Source organism: Trachypithecus francoisi, unplaced genomic scaffold (assembly GCF_009764315.1).
Source record: "Trachypithecus francoisi isolate TF-2019V2 unplaced genomic scaffold, Tfra_2.0 Contig01461, whole genome shotgun sequence".
Lineage (NCBI taxonomy): Eukaryota > Metazoa > Chordata > Mammalia > Primates > Cercopithecidae > Trachypithecus > Trachypithecus francoisi.
This window is the reverse complement of record NW_022681433.1, coordinates 16,785,297-16,802,576: the sequence shown is the minus strand read 5'-3', so window position 1 is coordinate 16,802,576 and position 17,280 is coordinate 16,785,297. Positions and strand designations below refer to the sequence as shown.

The following is a 17,280-nucleotide window of genomic DNA, read 5'->3' as shown; positions in this document are numbered from 1 at the left end:
TCCGCATCAAAAAAAAAAAAAAAAAAAAAATCAAAAAAACCTCCCAACAAAATTTAGCCTTGGACCAGATAGCTTTACTGGTAAATTGTACCAAACATGTAATAATCAACACCAATCCTCCTCAAACTCTTCCAAAATACTTGAAGAGGCATGAATGTGAGGCCAAAACTACCAATGCCAAAATCACACAAAGACACCAAAGAAAACTGTAGACCAGTATCATTTATAACTACTGATAGAAAGTCCTCAGATGAACTAGCAAACCAAATTCAACAGTATAGTAAGAGAATTATACACCATGACCAAGGGGGATTTATTCCTGGAAAGCAAGAACAGTTCAACATACAGACGTCAACATGTGATTGATGTAACACACCACATTAACAGAAAAAAAGCAAAAAACGCCAAGTGGTTGTCTCAATTGATGCAGAAAAAGGACCTGACATAATTCAACACATTTTCATGATAAAATCACTCAAACTAGAAGACAACTACCTCACTATAATGAAGACCCTATATGGAAAAACCCATAGCAAACATGATACTCAATGGTGAAGATTGAAAGCTTTTCTTATAACATTAGGAACAAGACATACCTGCTTTTGCTACTTCTGTGCAACACAGTAATGAAAGTTCTAGCCAAAGCAATTAGACAAGAAAAAGAAATAAGGCATTCAAATTGGAAAGGAAGAAGTAAACTCATCTTTCGGTAGGAAATAAAACATTTTATTTGCAGATGACATGATTTTACATGTAGAAAACCCTAAAGATGCCATAAAATAATAGTAAAGCTAATAAATGCATTCAACAAAAAAGGATACAAAAATCAACATATAAAAATAAGGTGTGTTGGCCGGGCGTGGTGGCTCAAGCCTGTAATCCCAGCACTTTGGGAGGCCGAGGCGGGCGGATCACAAGGTCAGGAGATCGAGACCATCCTGGCTAACACAGCGAAACCCCGTCTCTACTAAAAAGTACAAAAAAAACTAGCCAGGCAAGGTGGCGGGCGCCTGTAGTCCCAGCTACTCGAGAGGCTGAGGCAGGAGAATGGTGTGAACCCGGGAGGCGGAGCTTGCAGTGAGCTGAGATTCGGCCACTGCACTCCAGCTTGGGCGACAGAGCGAGACTCCATCTCAAAAAAAAAAAAAAAAAAAAGTGTGTTTCTACACAGTAACAATGAATAATCCCAAAAGAAAATTAAGGAAACAATCCCTTTTACAATAGCATCAAAAGAAATAAAATACTTAAGAATAAACAAAGGAAGCGAAAGACTTGTATATGAAACTACTGAAAGAAATTAAAGACATGAATAAATGAGAAGACATCCTATGGGCATAGATTGGAAAACTTATCATTGTTAATATTTCAATACTACACAGTGATCTACAATTCAATACAATCCCTAACAAAATCTCAATGACATTTTTTTGTGAAAATTGAAAAGCCCATCCTGAAAGTCATATGAAATCTTAAGAGACCCTGCGAGACAATCTTGAAAAGACACAAAGTTGTAGAAACTCACACATTCTGATTTTAAAACTTACTACAAAACAACAGCAATCAAAACAGCATGGTACTAGCATCAGGAAAGACATACAGAACAATAGAATAAAACAAAAATCCCAGAAATAATCCTTCACATATATGGTGAGCTCATTTTGGACAAGGGTGCCGAGAACACTCTGTGGGGGAAAGGACAATCTTTTCAACAAATAGTGCCTGGAAAACTGGATATCCAATTCCAAAGGATGAAGTTGGATCCTTACCTTATACCATAAACAAAAATTACTAAAAAGATGGATCAAAGACCTAAATTTAAGAACTATAAAACTCTTAAAAGAAAACAGGCCGGGCGCAGTGGCTCATGCCTGTAATCCCAGCACTTTGGGAGGCCAAGGCAGGCGGATCACAAGGTCAGGAGATCAAGACCATCCTGGCTAACACAGCGAAACCCGGTCTCTACTAAAAATACAAAAAATTAGCCGGGTGTGGTGGCGGGCACCTATAGTCCCAGCTACTCAGGAGACTGAGGCAGGAGAACAGCGTAAACCCGAGAGGCGGAGCTTGCAGTGAGTCGAGATCGTACCACCACACTCCAGCCTGGGCAGCACAGCAAGACTCCATCTCAAAAAAAATAAATAAATAAAATAAACAAATAAATAAAAAAGAAAACATAGGGAAAAGGCATCGTGATGTTAGATTTGGCAATGATATCTTGAATTATGACACCAAAAGCACAAGTAACAAAATAAACAACAAACTGGACTTCATAAAATTAAAAATTTTTGTGGATCAAAGGACATTATCAAGAGAGTGAAAAGACAACCTACAAATGGGAGAAAATAATTTTAAGTCATATAGACAAAAATTTAATATCAAAAATATACAAAGAATTGCTACAACCCAATAGCAACAAAGTAAATGATTCAATTCAGAAATGAACAAAAAACTTGAATGAATACTTCATCAAAGACACATAAATGGCCGATAAGCACATAAACGACGCACATTATCAGTCACTAGGAAAATACAGACCACACCATAATGATATTCCATTTCATACTCATTAGAATGGCTACCATAAAAAAAGAAAACAACAAAAAGTAAGTGTTGGTAAGGGTGTACAGAAATTAGAACCGTTGTACATTGCTGGTGGGAAAGTAAAATGGTATATACAACCACTGTGGAAATCAGTTTGGCAGTTCCTTAAAAAGTTAAACACAGGCCAGGCACAGTGGTTGATGCCTATAATCCCAGTGCTTTGGAAGGCCGAGGTGGGAAGATGGCTTGAGCCCAAAAGTTTGAGACCAGTCCTGGCAACATAGCAAGACCTCATCACTACAAAACAAAAATTAGACAGCTGTGGTGGTATACGCCTATAGTCCCAGGTACTCTGGAGTCTAAGGTAGGAGGATCTCTTGACCCTGGGAGTCTGAGGTTGCGCCACTGTACTCCAGCCTGCGTGACAGAGCTAGAGTTTGTATTTAAAAAAAAAAAGGCCGGGCACGGTGGCTCAAGCCTGTAATCCCAGCACTTTGGGAGGCCAAGACGGGCGGATCATGAGGTCAGGAGATCGAGACCATCCTGGCTAACACGGTGAAACCACGTCTCTACTAAAAAAATACAAAAAACTAGCCGGGCAAGGTGGCGGACACCTGTAGTCCCAACTACTCGGGAGACTGAGGCAGGAGAATGGCATAAACCTGGAAGGCGGAGGTTGCAGTGAGCCGAGATCCGGCCACTGCACTCCAGCCTGGGCGACACAGCGAGACTCCGTCTCAAAAAAAAAAAAAAAAAAAAAAAATGGGCCGGGTGTAGCGACTCATGCCTGTAATCCCAGCACTTTGGGAGGCCAAGGCAGGTGCATCACAAGGTCAGGAGATCCAGACTATCCTGGCTAACATGGTGAAATCTCATCTGTACTGAAAATACAAAAAATTAGTCAGCGTGGTGGCACACGCCTGTAGTCCCAGCTACTCGGGAGGCTGAAGCAGGAGAATCCCTTGAACCTGGGAGGCAGAGGTTGCAGTGAGCCGAGATCACGTCACTGCACTCCAGTCTGGGTGACAGAGTGCGACTCTGCCTCAAAAAAAAAAAAAAAAGTTAAACAGAATTATCACATACCACTAAACTGACTAAACTGTATGCTTAAGAACACTTAAAAGAAAAAAAAAACGGTTAATGGCCGGGCGCGGTGCCTCAAGCCTGTAATCCCAGCACTTTGGGAGGCCGAGACGGGCGGATCACGAGGTCAGGAGATCGAGACCATCCTGGCTAATACGGTGAAACCCCGTCTCTACTAAAAAAATACAAAAAACTAGCCGGGCGACGAGGCGGGCGCCTGTAGTCCCAGCTACTCGGGAGGCTGAGACAGGAGAATGGCGTGAACCCAGGAGGTGGACCTTGCAGTGAGCTGAGATCCGGCCACTGCACTCCAGCCTAGGCGACAGAGTGAGACTCCGTCTCAAAAAAAAAAAAAAAAAACGGTTAATGGCCGGGCGCGGTGCCTCAAGCCTGTAATCCCAGCACTTTGGGAGGCCGAGACGGGCGGATCACGAGGTCAGGAGATCGAGACCATCCTGGCTAATACGGTGAAACCCCGTCTCTACTAAAAAAATACAAAAAACTAGCCGGGCGACGAGGCGGGCGCCTGTAGTCCCAGCTACTCGGGAGGCTGAGACAGGAGAATGGCGTGAACCCAGGAGGTGGACCTTGCAGTGAGCTGAGATCCGGCCACTGCACTCCAGCCTAGGCGACAGAGTGAGACTCCGTCTCAAAAAAAAAAGAAAAAAAAACGGTTAAAAGGTAATTTGCGTAATGTGTATTTGACTACTATAACAAAATAAACTCACGCACATGACTGTTACTTGAATGTTACAACTAAAGACCAAATGTGAGACTGCACCAACATGGAGAATAGAGTATCAACAAATTCATTCATAGATTGAGCCTATGTTCTAGGCATCCTTAGGAACTTTTTTTTTTTTTTTGAGACACAGTTTTGTTCTTGTCACCCAGGCTGGAGTGCAGTGGTGCAAACATGGCTCACTGCAACCTCCTCCTCCCGAGTTCAAGCAATTCTACTGCCTCACCCTCCCGAGTAGCTAGGATTACAGGTGTCCGCCACCATGCCCGGCTAATTTTTTGTATTTTTAGTAGAGACAGGGTTTTGCCATGCTGGGCAGGGGCTGATCTTGAACTCCTGACCTCAGGTGATCTGCTAGCCTCGATCTCCCAAAAGTGCTGGGATTACAGGTGTGAGCCACCATGCCCAGCTAGGAAATTTTTTTAAAAGCACTGATTTAAGAGTCAAATGGACAAATGGCATTACTAAATATATTACCTTGAGAATGTTACAATTTTCTTATTTATTTATTTATGTTTTTTTTTTTTTTTGAGACGGAGTCTCACTCTGTCACTCAGGCTGGCGTGCAGTGGCTGGATCTCAGCTCACTGCAAGCTCCGCCTCCCAGGTTCACGCCATTCTCCCACCTCAGCCTCCCAGGTAGCTGGGACTACAGGCGCCTCCACCTCGCCCGGCTAGTTTTTTTTTTTTTGGTAGTTTTTAGTAGAGACGGGGTTTCACCGTGGTAGTCAGGATGGTCTCGATCTCCTGACCTCGCGATCCGCCCATCTCGGCCTCCCAAAGTACTAGGATTACAGGCTTGAGCCACCGCGCCCGGCCATGTATTTATTTTTGAGACGGAGTCTCGCTCTGTCACCCAGGCTGAAGTTCAGTGGTGCGATCTCGGCTCACTGCAAGCTCCACCTCCCAGGTTCACACCGTTCTCCTGCCTCAGCCTCCCGAGTAGCTGGGACTACAGGCGCCTGCCACCACGCCCGGCTAATTTTTTACATTTTTAGTAGACATGAGGTTTCACTGTGTTAGCCGGGGTGGTCTCGATCTCCTGACCTTGTGATCCGCCCGCCTCACCCTCCCAAAGCGCTGGGATTACAGGCGTGAGCCACTGCGCCTGGCCGAGCATGTTACAATTTTTAAGAGCTTGTTTCTTGAAATGCATAATGGAGGGAATATCTACTGTACCTCCGTCATGTGAGCAAAGATAATATATGTCAAATGGCTTTCTAAATAGGTGATGAATATATAATAGTTTAAGGTATTTAGCAATGCCTATTAGGGTTCTGCTCTGTTGCAAAAAAGCACATGACTAAATGACAGAACTATGTATGAAAAATTATGTATTTTCCCAAGTATACATAATTTAGGTTATGAAAATCTTTTTCTGTGCTAACTGCTTTAAGTCAGAAGCTTATTTACTTTTTTGAGGTGGGGGTCTTGCTTTCTCATTCAGGCTGGAGTGTATTGGCAGGATCCCCACTTACTGCAGACTTGATCTCTTGGGCTCAAGCAATCCTCCCACCTCAGCTTCCCACGTAGCTAGGACTACAGAAATGTGCACAATGCCCGGCTGATTTTTTTTTTTTTTTGTATAGATAGAGTCTGACTGTGTTGCCCAGACTGGTCTCAAACTCCTGAGCTCAAGGATCCTCCCATCTCAGCCTCTCAAAGTAAGCTTAGACAGGATGATCACTGTGTAATCCTACATGTGTTAGCCACCACACCTGGTCTAAGCTTCTTTTCTTTAACAGTTAACAGCTTCAGCTAGGCACGGTGCTGCACACCTGTAATCTCAGCACTTCAGGAGGCTGAGGTAGGATGATCTCGAGGCCAGGAGTTTGGGACCAGCCTGGACAATGTAGTGAGAGCCCTGTCTCGGAAAACAAAACAACAACAACAAAACCACAAAAGTAGCTGAATGTGGTGGTGTGGGCCTGTAGTTCCAGCTACTTTGAAGGCTGAGGTGGGAGGTTCACTTCAGCCCAGGAGTTTGAAGTTACAGTGAGCTATTATCACACCATTGCACCCCAGGCTCGGCAACAGAGCAAAACCGTCTCAAACAACCATTAGCCTCAGCAACAGAAGGTAAATAGCCAAAATTTTTAAAAGCTTACACATTATTTTTCATTTTGAACTTCTAAAGATCAGTCTGTAAGGACTACCAACTTCCAAGCTTGTTTAAAAGTTACCCATTACTTCATTCTAAACAAAGGAATACAATGACAAGTTAATGTTAGAAACTTCAGTTTCACTGAGTCTAGATTTTTAAGTTACTACCTGGCATTAAAAAAAGCCAAAAGTTGGTCAAACTGTTTCTCCACAACTTCTGTAACTCTTTCTCTCTCCTCTATCGTTTGCTTCTGCATGTGTTCAAGCGCCTGGAAAAAAAATAAGATGAAGACTTACCTTTGGAATTATTTTGTAGAAGTCGTAGAATTTTGAAAGTAAAAGGTACTTTTTAGACTCTTCAAAATAACACAAGAGGTAATTAGATAATAATATAAATAGAGTAAGTCACAAGGTTCAACTTTAAATTTTACTATTTGTAAGTAAGACCATATCTTTTTGTTTGTTTTACTGAGACAGGGTCTCACTTGGTTACCCAGGTTGGAGTGCAGTAGGGTGAACGTAGCTCACTGCAACCTTGAACTCCAGGGCTCAAGGGATCCTCCTGCCTTGGCCTTCTGAGTAGCAAATGACTACAGGCACACAGCTCCGTGTCCAACTAATTTTTTTTTGGGAGGGCGGAGGAACAAGGTCTCATTATGTTGCCCAGGCTGGTTCTGAACTCCTGGCCTCAAGTGATCCTCCTGCCTTGGCCTCCCAAAGCACTGGGATTACAGGTGTGAGCCACCCACCTGGCCTTGCTGACATTTTCTACTGATAATACAGAAACAAGACCTAAAAAAAATCCACTGATGAGTGTCCTAAGTTTTTTTCTTATTCCTTTTCATCATTACAGGAAACAAGTCATTTTAAGTAGCTGAATTTCTCTCTGATAGGACTCCCTGGATTAAAACAAACCTTAGAAACCATACTTGAATTAAAATGTTAAGTATTACACAATCTTAGTATTTTTGAAATTTTAAGTACTGTTGCTTGGATCCATGACCCCTTCTTTCCTTCTGATTCTTCCAATTTAGAATGGGAATGTGGAATGTCTATCTTATTCCTGTTTCACCAATGTATTTCAGAAGCAAGTAAGTTTTTGTCTCGTTTAACAGGCTCAGAGTTGGAGAGGAATTTTGCCCTAGGAAGAATTGGATATCGAGTCTTCATCTATACATAACTTAGAAGGTGAGATTTTAATTTTTATTAATTTTTAATCTTTTTTTTTTTTTTTTTTCTGAGACAAGAGTGTTACTCTATCAACCAGGCTGAAATGCAGTGGCATGATCTTGGCTCACAGCAACCTCTGTCTCCCAGCTTCAAGCGATTCTCGTGCCTCACCCTCCCCAGTACCTAGAACTACAGGTGTGTGCCACCATGCTTAGCTAATTTTTGAATATGTAATAGAGATAGGGTTTAGCCATGTTGACCAGGCTGGTTTTGAACTCCTGACCTCAAGTGATCCGCCTGCCTTGGCTTCCAAAGTGCTGGGATCACAGGCATGCCCAAGTGAGCCGGCCCAGGTGAGATTTTTGTACTTATAATTGATGCTAGAATGGTTTAAACTTTTGGGGATGTCAGGATGGGGTGAATGTATCTTGTATTGAGAAGGACATGAATACTGAGGGCTAGAGAATACTCTATTTTCAGGTGGATTGTGTCCCCACTCTCCCAAATTCAGATACTGAAGTCCTAACCTCCAGTTAATTTACCACTGATTTGCTCTTCTCCACTATATCTGGTACTAATTATTGCTTATCACAGGTGACATTATTTTTTCCCCTTTTCTCTCAATGTTTTTTTCTCTCATAACTCTTCTATCTTATTACTTTTATCGTGTATCTCATTCCTCTTGAGAAACGACTTTTGATAGTGACTCTTAGCCCATCGAAAATGTCTTGTCCTTCTATGCAAAAAAGCAGCCACAACATAATCAGCTATAACCTTTTGAACTCCTTAATTGTAAATTTTGTTGCTAGATGCTGAAGAACTTGTTTTGTGTCACCAAATGAGAGAGTCTCTTTTGGAAGGTGGAGTAGGGAGAAAGAGACTTTCTCACAAAAGGGGGATATAGCCAAACAATGAGCAAATGTTGAAAAGATAATCTGCAATGCTTCTGACACAAAATTCAGCTCACAGCAAGTAGAAGTCATAGTTCCTTATTAACGCTTGAATTTTATTAAGTTCCTAGCACAACAATGTTGCAAGACCAATTTTGGCAGGCCATGGGAAAAGTTTTCCATTCTTTTTTAAACTATCATGCTTAATAACTCAGTGCTAAGCTCTAACCTCAGTGGTAACATCTCCAAATGTACACACTTAAAGAGGACATGCTTCATTCACTTCATGATAGAATTTAATCCTGCAAAGTGCTTACTTTTCCAGCAATGCTTAATTGTTCAAAATTATCATGTGCTGTATTCAACGCTTCATCAATTTCTTCTGCAGTGTTAGTGTCCTAAGAAGGGAGGGGAATCACATACAAATATAAAACTAAAAAACAGATGCCTATATATATATATATATATATATATAATAGTTGCAAAAAATTCAGGCTACCATTTTGGTTACAAAAGCAACATAGACTCACTACAGAAAAGTGAAAACAAGCAACAAAAATGATATTCAATCCTGCTAACCTGGAGATAAAAACCATTCATATTTTAGAGCTTTAGTTAGACAATTCCAGATTTTTTTCCTAAAGACTTTTTTTAATGGGATAATGCCCTGTAATCATCTTTTTAACTTAAAACTACCTTGAACAATTTATCATGGCAATACATGTATACATATAAAAATTATAGTTAAGGAAAACAAGATTATAATTAGACTCCATTAAGATTTACACTTGAAGGAAAAGTTAGCAAGATTAAAGTGCTTTCTCCCCTTCCCCAGCCCATTAATGATGATGATGATTATTATTTTTTTTGAGACAGAGTCTCACTGTTGCACAGGCTGGAGTGCAGTGGTGCTATCTCGACTTACTGCAACTTCTGCCTCCCAGGTTCAAGCGATTCTCATGCCTCAGGCTTGCAAGTAACTGGAATTACAGGTCTGTGCCACCACATCACCACATCCAGCTAATTTTTGTACTTTTAGTAGAGATGGGGTTTCGCCATGTCTGCCAGGTTGGTCTTGAATTCCTGGCCTCAAGTGATCTGCCTGTCTTGGTCTCCCAAAGTGCTGGGATTACAGGCATGAGCCTCTGCGCTTGGCCTCCATTAATGATCTTAACACAAGAACTTAATACTTCACTCAACATCATTTTGGAGTTTGCTCTATTTCTAATCTTAATACATTAAAGTTATTAGGAGTAGATAAAAGGTAAAATTCAATCTTCGGCAATAACATTAACAACAACAAATGTAATTAGGCCTTTTGGTTGCCACTAAAATAAGTGAAAAATCACATTTAAAATTTAAAAACTTGTGCTCTATGTTTCACAGAACCTGAATTCAATAACTAGTTTCAAAGGGAAGAAGCTACACACAGTCAATATCAAGAACGTTGAAACAGAGTCAGTCAAAGGTAGAACTGGCTGCCTTGGAAGAAAAGAGAACCATCTAAGCATGGAACAAAAGAGATTCAAGTAGGAGGGTGGGTTTACTTCTGCTACCTATAAACTTCCAGAAGAATCTATAATTATAGAAGAAGAAAGTTGAGCTACTAGAGACAAAGTCAAACGTTTGCCTTCATCGTACTTCATGACCAACATTTTTCATACCAACATCACAGATGATGAGTTCAAAACAGTCCTGGGTGTGGAGGCTGAACGTTCTAAACCAGTAGTTAGCTGATCAGCAGTCTTCTTAAAGTCCTGAGAACAATTCTTTATCCTGAAAAGTATCAAGTGTATTATTTCATTTTTTTTTTTTTTTTTTTTTTTGAGACGGAGTCTCGCACTGTCGCCCGGGCTGGAGTGCGGTGGCCGGATCTCAGCTCACTGCAAGCTCCGCCTCCCGGGTTTACGCCATTCTCCTGCCTCCGCCTCCCGAGTAGCTGGGACTACAGGCGCCCGCCACCTCGCCCGGCTAGTTTTTTGTATTTTTTAGTAGAGACGGGGTTTCACCGTGTTAGCCAGGATGGTCTCGATCTCCTGACCTCGTGATCCACCCGCCTCGGCCTCCCAAAGTGCTGGGATTACAGGCTTGAGCCACCGCGCCCGGCCTATTTCATTTTTTGAGACAGGATCTTTCTCTGTCACCCAGGCTAGAGAGCAGTGGCACCATCATGGCTCATGGCAGCCTCGACTTCCCAGACTCCAGCGATCATCCCACCTCAGCCTCCCAAGTAGCTGGGATCACAGGCATGTGCCACCACACTCAGCTAACTTCTATATTTTTTGTAGAGATGAGATTTCAAAATGTTGCCCAGGCTGGTCTCAAAATCCTAAGCTCAAGCAATCCAACTGCCTCAGCCTCCCAAAGTGCTGGGATTACAGGTGTGAGCCACTGTGCCTGGCCCAAGTACATTATTTTAAATACCTACATTAACATAATGGTTTTAATCTTCTATTCAATTTTTACCATGAAAAATAACTCATATGACTTATAAGAACATGTACAGTGAATTAATTCCAAAAATAATGGCTTAAAGTATATATTGTATTTCAATTTCTTAATTACTGGTCCTTTCATGGTATTTTTTGGTACAAACGTTGATAATCACTGAAATGTGATAAGCTTATCAATTAAAGTAAGTGTTTATACATTCAAATGCCAGCTATTAAAAAGAAGGTACTTAACAAGTCTGGAGAATTTAAAAAAGGTAAGTAATTTAACTAAGCAAGTTAATAGCAAAGAAAAAGTCTGGTGCATTCTCCAGTCTGTAGAAGCCAGAGTTTTATTTATTAATTTATCTATTTTAGAGATAGGGTCTCACTGTATTGGCCAGGCTGGTCTCGAACTCCTGGCCTCAAGTGATCCTCCCGCCTCGGCCTCCCAAAGTGCTGCAATTAAAGGCATGAGCCATCATGTCCAGCTATTTTTATCTTTATATCACCATATTGGCTAGCACACAGTAACTAGTGTTTGCTGAGTTAATCATCAGCTTACAGCTTATGGAAGAAACTATGATGTTTAAATGTTATTCTTACAGAGAAAAAATACTACACCAAATAATTTTTAAACATTCTACTCTCTGAAAAGTGAATATTCATGTTCTTAAAAATACGAATGCATTAGCCCTGAGGATTCCATTATTGAATTCCTCTTTCAAAATATTAAAAACAAATCAGTAAAGAAATGAGTAAAGGATTACTATAATTCAAAAATATAGAACCATTTAAAACCAAACTGTACCTTAGAGAACAGCAGTTTCTAAAACAGGTATAATTGACATAAATTTAATTTTTTAAATGGTTATTTGGAACAAATTTGGGTACTTTCTGGTTAAGATGGATTCATATACCTCTGAAAGTAAAATTTCACTTTGCAACTCTAACAGACATTATACATATACAGATAAGAGTACAACCTGGTTTGACTCGCATCATGTGTCAGAAAATTTCACACAGAAGTGCAGATCTCGAGTTTGTCTTGAGAAAAAAAGATGTGGCAACATTGGGTTGGTCTTAACACATAATAATAATTGGCTACAGCTGAGTAGGAACTGCCTCCTTTGGAGGAGTGAGCCCTCATCATCTACCATAACCCTCACCACTCCTTGTTTAAACTCAGTCGATCTTACCCAATAAAAGTTATCTGCGGCCGGGCGCGGTGGCTCAAGCCTGTAATCCCAGCACTTTGGGAGGCCGAGACGGGCGGATCACGAGGTCAGGAGATCGAGACCATCCTGGCTAACACGGTGAAACCCCGTCTCTACTAAAAATACAAAAACTAGCCGGGCGAGGTGGCGGGCGCCTGTAGTCCCAGCTACTCGGGAGGCTGAGGCAGGAGAATGGCGGAAACCCGGGAGGCGGAGCTTGCAGTGAGCTGAAATCTGGCCACTGCACTCCAGTCCGGGCGACAGAGCGAGACTCCGCCTCAAAAAAAAAAAAAAAAAAGTTATCTGCTTAATTCGTGTAGGTGTTCACATTTGGGAACCCTAAATTTGATAAAACGGCTACTCCATGGGGACTCATACGATGAGCCAGAACGATTCTACAAGATTTATTCTAATAACTCAACACAGGTCTCATGGAAGAAGTGACCAGCGGTATAGGAGTTGGGAGCAGTACCGGTATTCAATAAACCTAGGTTTACATTCTGGTTCTGTAAATGACCAGCTGTCAGACTTCAGCTAAGTGGTTTTACCACCCAAGAAAACGGCTACAACCATTCTTTTGTTTTTTTCTAAGTACTCATTTAAGTCTGGAAAGAGAAGCTACAGTGGTAATGGGAAGTGCCAGGAATTCTAGACTGAATAATTTTGAATTTTAATTGAATACTTAATGAACAACTATAGCGTTAAGGACGAGTCTGACAAGGAGCTACACAAAAGAACATGTGAATTAAATAAGGCAGCAGAAATGAAGATAGGTTATGGATATAGGAGATACTATGGAAGTCAATCTGCAGGAGGTAAAATGAATGCAATAGAAGGAACTGGGGTAATCTATAAATACTTGGTGCCATTAACAAAATTGGAAAGTTCCACGAGATTCTTCCTTGAAAGAATCCTACTTTTTATTTCTTGCATTGTCTACTTACCACATTAAATATGCTTTAAAAAGTTAAGTTATATACAAATTACCATCTGAGTACAGTTCCAGGAAATTGATCAGAAGATCCTTTAACACTTAAAAAGCTGCAAAAATCAAACATGTACTGTAATAAACATTACATGTTTACTCTGTGTCCCAAACCAGAGATATAAAGAGGAATAAAATGTGGTCCATTCTTTTAAAGGGGCTTACAGACTAGCAGGGAAAGACATATAGAAGCATTAATAATTAGGTGAAATAATCAGTAACATAGGTACTCATCTCTGAGTGTATTTTTTAAAAAATTACTAATTCAAAAAGAGAATCTATTAATGCATACACATGTAAAGGTTTATACAAGAATGGGAAAATGAATGAAAGAACCCCAAAGGTATTATTTTTCCTTTTATAAATCACTTCTCAAACCAACCCTTCACAAAGTCTTCCATTGTGCTATATTTGCACTACTTTTAAGAATCAAGACAAGCTGGGTGCAGTGGCTCACGGCTGTAATCCCAGCACTTTGAGAGGCTGGGGCAGAAGGATCACTTAAAGTCAGGAGTTTGAGACCAGCTTGGGCAACACAATGAGACTCCACGTCTACAAAAAAATTTAAAAACTGGCTGTGCATGGTGGTGCATGCCTGCAGTCCTAGATACTCCAGAGGCTGAGGTGAGAGGCTAGCCTGAGCCCAGGAGTCTGAGGCTGCAGTGAGCCATGATCAAAACCACTGCACTCCAGCCTGGGTGACAGAGTGAGACCCTGTCTCTAAAAAAACTTAGAATTCTAAAAATTTTTAAAAAGAATCAAGAGAGAACTAAGTTACTTTTTTTTCTCTATAATTTCCTTTCATCCAGCACAAGTAACTTTAGCCAGTATACTCTCAGCCTTTCTTGATGTGGTAATCATTAATATTCTTTCTTTCTTTAAATAAGGACAAACAAATGTTTCTTCTTGAAAGAGCTGGAGTCTCCATTCCACTGACAGCTAAGATGAAGTATGAACTTAAAGAGCATTCCATAAACAGTAGGTTAGAAATGCAGATTTAAGAATGACATTTTACCAATAATTCCAAAACTATTTCAGTAACACATTTAATACTCAAATAAGTACACGTGGAACATACGTTTTAGGCTGCCGTTTTTCCATTACGGAGTCTTCTTTAACATATCCAGCCACTGGATAGCAGCCTTGTCTAGCATTTACAGCTGTAGCAACCTTAGGACAAAATAAGGGTTTAAAAAAAACAAAGAAAGTCATCCAATAAATTCTGTTTATCCAGAACCTAAACAATTATTTAAGTGTGCTGTTCATAAAGTTAATGATAACCTTAAGATTCTGAAATCCCCTGTAAATTAAGGAGAAAATTGTGCTTATATGAGGTTTTGACCCATTTTAATTTTTGGAAGCAATCAGGAATTAGTTAATTAAGCTTAGTCAATTAATTAATAATCAATTATTAATTTTTAGTTAATTGACCAAAACACTTCATTCTACCATAACTCTAAAGCAAATACTAGCTATACTTTCAATTTTACTTTAAAAATTTTAGGCCAGGCATGAGGGCTCACGCTTGTAATCCTGGCACTTTGGGAGGCCGAGGCGGGTGGATCACCTGAGATCAGGAGTTCAACACCAGCCTGGCCAACATGGCAAAACCCTGTCTCCACAAAAAATACAAAACTTAGCCAGGCATGGTGGCGGGCGCCTGTAATCCCAGCTACTCGGGAGGCTGAGGCAGGAGAATCACTTGAACCTGGAGGGGCAGTGTACGGAGGTTGCAGTGAGCTGAGAGTGCACCACTGCACTCCAGCCTGGGTGAAAGAGCGAGACTCTACTTCAAAAAAAAGTAATAAAAATTTGTAATATATGTTCAAAACTCTAAAATATTTAAAACTTTTTTTTTTTTGAGACGGAGTCTCGCTCTGTCTTCAGAAGGCAGTAATTCTTTTGTTTGTTTTTGAGATGGAGTCTCGCTCTGTCACCCAGGCTGGAGTGCAGTGGCGTGATCTCGGCTCACTGCAAGCTCCGCCTCCCGGATTCATGCCATTCTCCTGCCTCAGCCTCCCGAGTAGCTGGGACTACAGGCGCCCGCCACTATGCCCAGCTAATTTTTTTGTATTTTTAGTAGAGACGGGGTTTCACCGTGTTAGCCAGGATGGTCTTGATCTCCTGACCTCGTGATTCGCCCATCTCAGCCTCCCAAAGTGCTGGGATTACAGGCTTGAGCGCCCGGCCAATTTAAAACTTTTTTAATCATGTGGTTCAATAGAATTCCTAAAGTACACTGTGACCCACAGACACTAGATGAAGAAAAATCCCTGCTCGAGACAGTGTTCAAGTAAAATGCAGTCAGAAATGGAAGAAAATTGGATAGTTCATGGTTGACTTTTTTCTCAGAACAGTTTTGTTATGTTCATTTATTTGAGGCCCTGTGGTCTCTGATTTTTTTCCACATATTTTAAAAGCCACTCAGATCATGAACTGATACCTGAAAGAAAAATGAAGTAGGCAGAAGGAAATGCAACATCATTCTTTGGGTGCCTAAGTCCTATATACTGGGCAAACTATCTCATTGAAACCTCACAATACAATACAAGAAAGAAAGGAAAGGAAATTGAAGTAAAGCTGAAGTATGTCCTTTATCTTCACTCAATAAATTAAAGGATAAGCCACAATGTTAAACTATCTTTTTCTTTAAAATTTTAGATTCAGGGGGTACATGTACAGGTGTGTGGCAAGGGTGTAGGGCATGATGCTAAGGTCTGGGCTTCTGTTGATCCCATGACCCAAACAGTGAGCACAGAACCCAACAGAAAGTTTTTCTGCCCTTGCCTCCCTTCCTCTCTCTAGTAGTCCCCAGTGTCTATTGTTTCCACGTTTATGTCCATGTATGGCCAATGTTTAGCTCCCACTTGTAAGTGAAAATGTGGTACTTTTCTGTTTCTGCATTAATTTGCTTAGGATAATGGCCTTCAGCTGCATTCATGTTGCTGTAAACGATATTATTTCATTCTTTTTAATGGCAGCATAGTATTCTGTGGTGTGTATGTACAACATTTTCTTTATTCAACCCACCAATGATGGGACACATAGGCTGATTCCATGTATTTGCTATTGTGAATGATACTGTGATAACCATATGAGGACAGGTATCTTTCTGGTAGAATAATTTATTTTCCTTGGGGTATATACCCAGTAATGGAAGGAAGTACTGAGTCAAATGGTTGTTCTATTGGTTCTCTGAGAAATCTCCAAGCTGCTTCCCACAGGGGCTGATTTGCATTCCCATCAACAGTCTACAAGCATTCTCTTTTCTCCATAACCTTGACAACATCTGTTAGTTTTCCACTTTTTAATAACAGCCATTCTGCTGTGAGATGGTATCTCATTGTGGTTTTGATTTGCATTTCTCTGATAAGTGATGTGAGCATTTTTTCATATTTATTGTCTGCTTGTATGTCTTTTAAGAAGTGTCTGTTCATGTCCTTTAGCCCACTTTTTAATGGGGTTATCTGTTTCTTTTCCTGTTATTTAGGAAAATTTAACAAGAAAACTATAAGCTCTAAGTAAAGAAAACCTTAAAAAAAAAATCGCACCTGGCTAGAGGTCATAAAACAAGAACAAAAAAAATGGAGAACCATACCAGGTTCCTGGAGACAAAGACTGAATGTCCTAACATCATCTAACATGAAATTAATACAATTCTAAAATACATATGGAAAAATATATTGTACAAAAACTACAAAAACTTTAACATATAATTCACCATAAATTTATTCCACCAATTAATAAGACTATTATAATGCTACTGTAATAATTAAAACACTAGATGCTAGCATAATAAATCAGTAGAACAAAGCCTTGAAATAGACCCAACTCTCTATGAGAACTTAATATAGAATACAAGTGGGATTTCAATTAAATGGAAGAAAGATTACTCAATAAAAGGTATGACAAAATCAGCCAATCATTCTGAAGAATAAAGGTATACCCGCACCTTACATCACATAAAATATAAAATAATTAAACATATACCTCCCTCCCTTTTTTTTTTTTCTTCAGATGGAGTTGCGCTCTTGTTGCCCAGGCTGGAGTGCAATAGTGTGATCTCGACTCGCTGCAACCTCCGCCTCCTGGGTTCAAGCGATTCTCTTGCCTCAGCCTC

At 40.5% G+C, this 17,280-nt stretch overlaps 1 protein-coding gene across 10 annotated transcripts in view; it reads right to left on the bottom strand.

The window, feature by feature from the left end:
• Positions 1-17,280, bottom strand: part of RNF17 (ring finger protein 17) — a 131,445-nt gene that overhangs the window by 105,911 nt on the left and 8,254 nt on the right. For 8 of the 10 annotated variants that reach the window (XR_004443350.1, XM_033236782.1, XM_033236796.1 and 5 more), the window contains exons 3-6: positions 14,239-14,330; positions 10,194-10,305; positions 8,847-8,927; positions 6,638-6,738 (exon numbers count right to left, since the gene is read on the bottom strand). Coding sequence is in view for 9 of the 10 variants with exons in the window: in XM_033236782.1 (XP_033092673.1) it covers positions 6,638-6,738; positions 8,847-8,927; positions 10,194-10,305; positions 14,239-14,330 (386 nt within the window). In the remaining variant the exon portion in view is untranslated. The remainder of the gene's footprint in view (positions 1-6,637; positions 6,739-8,846; positions 8,928-10,193; positions 10,306-14,238; positions 14,331-17,280) is intronic. The other 2 variants (XM_033236788.1, XM_033236810.1) reach the window with 2 other exon arrangements.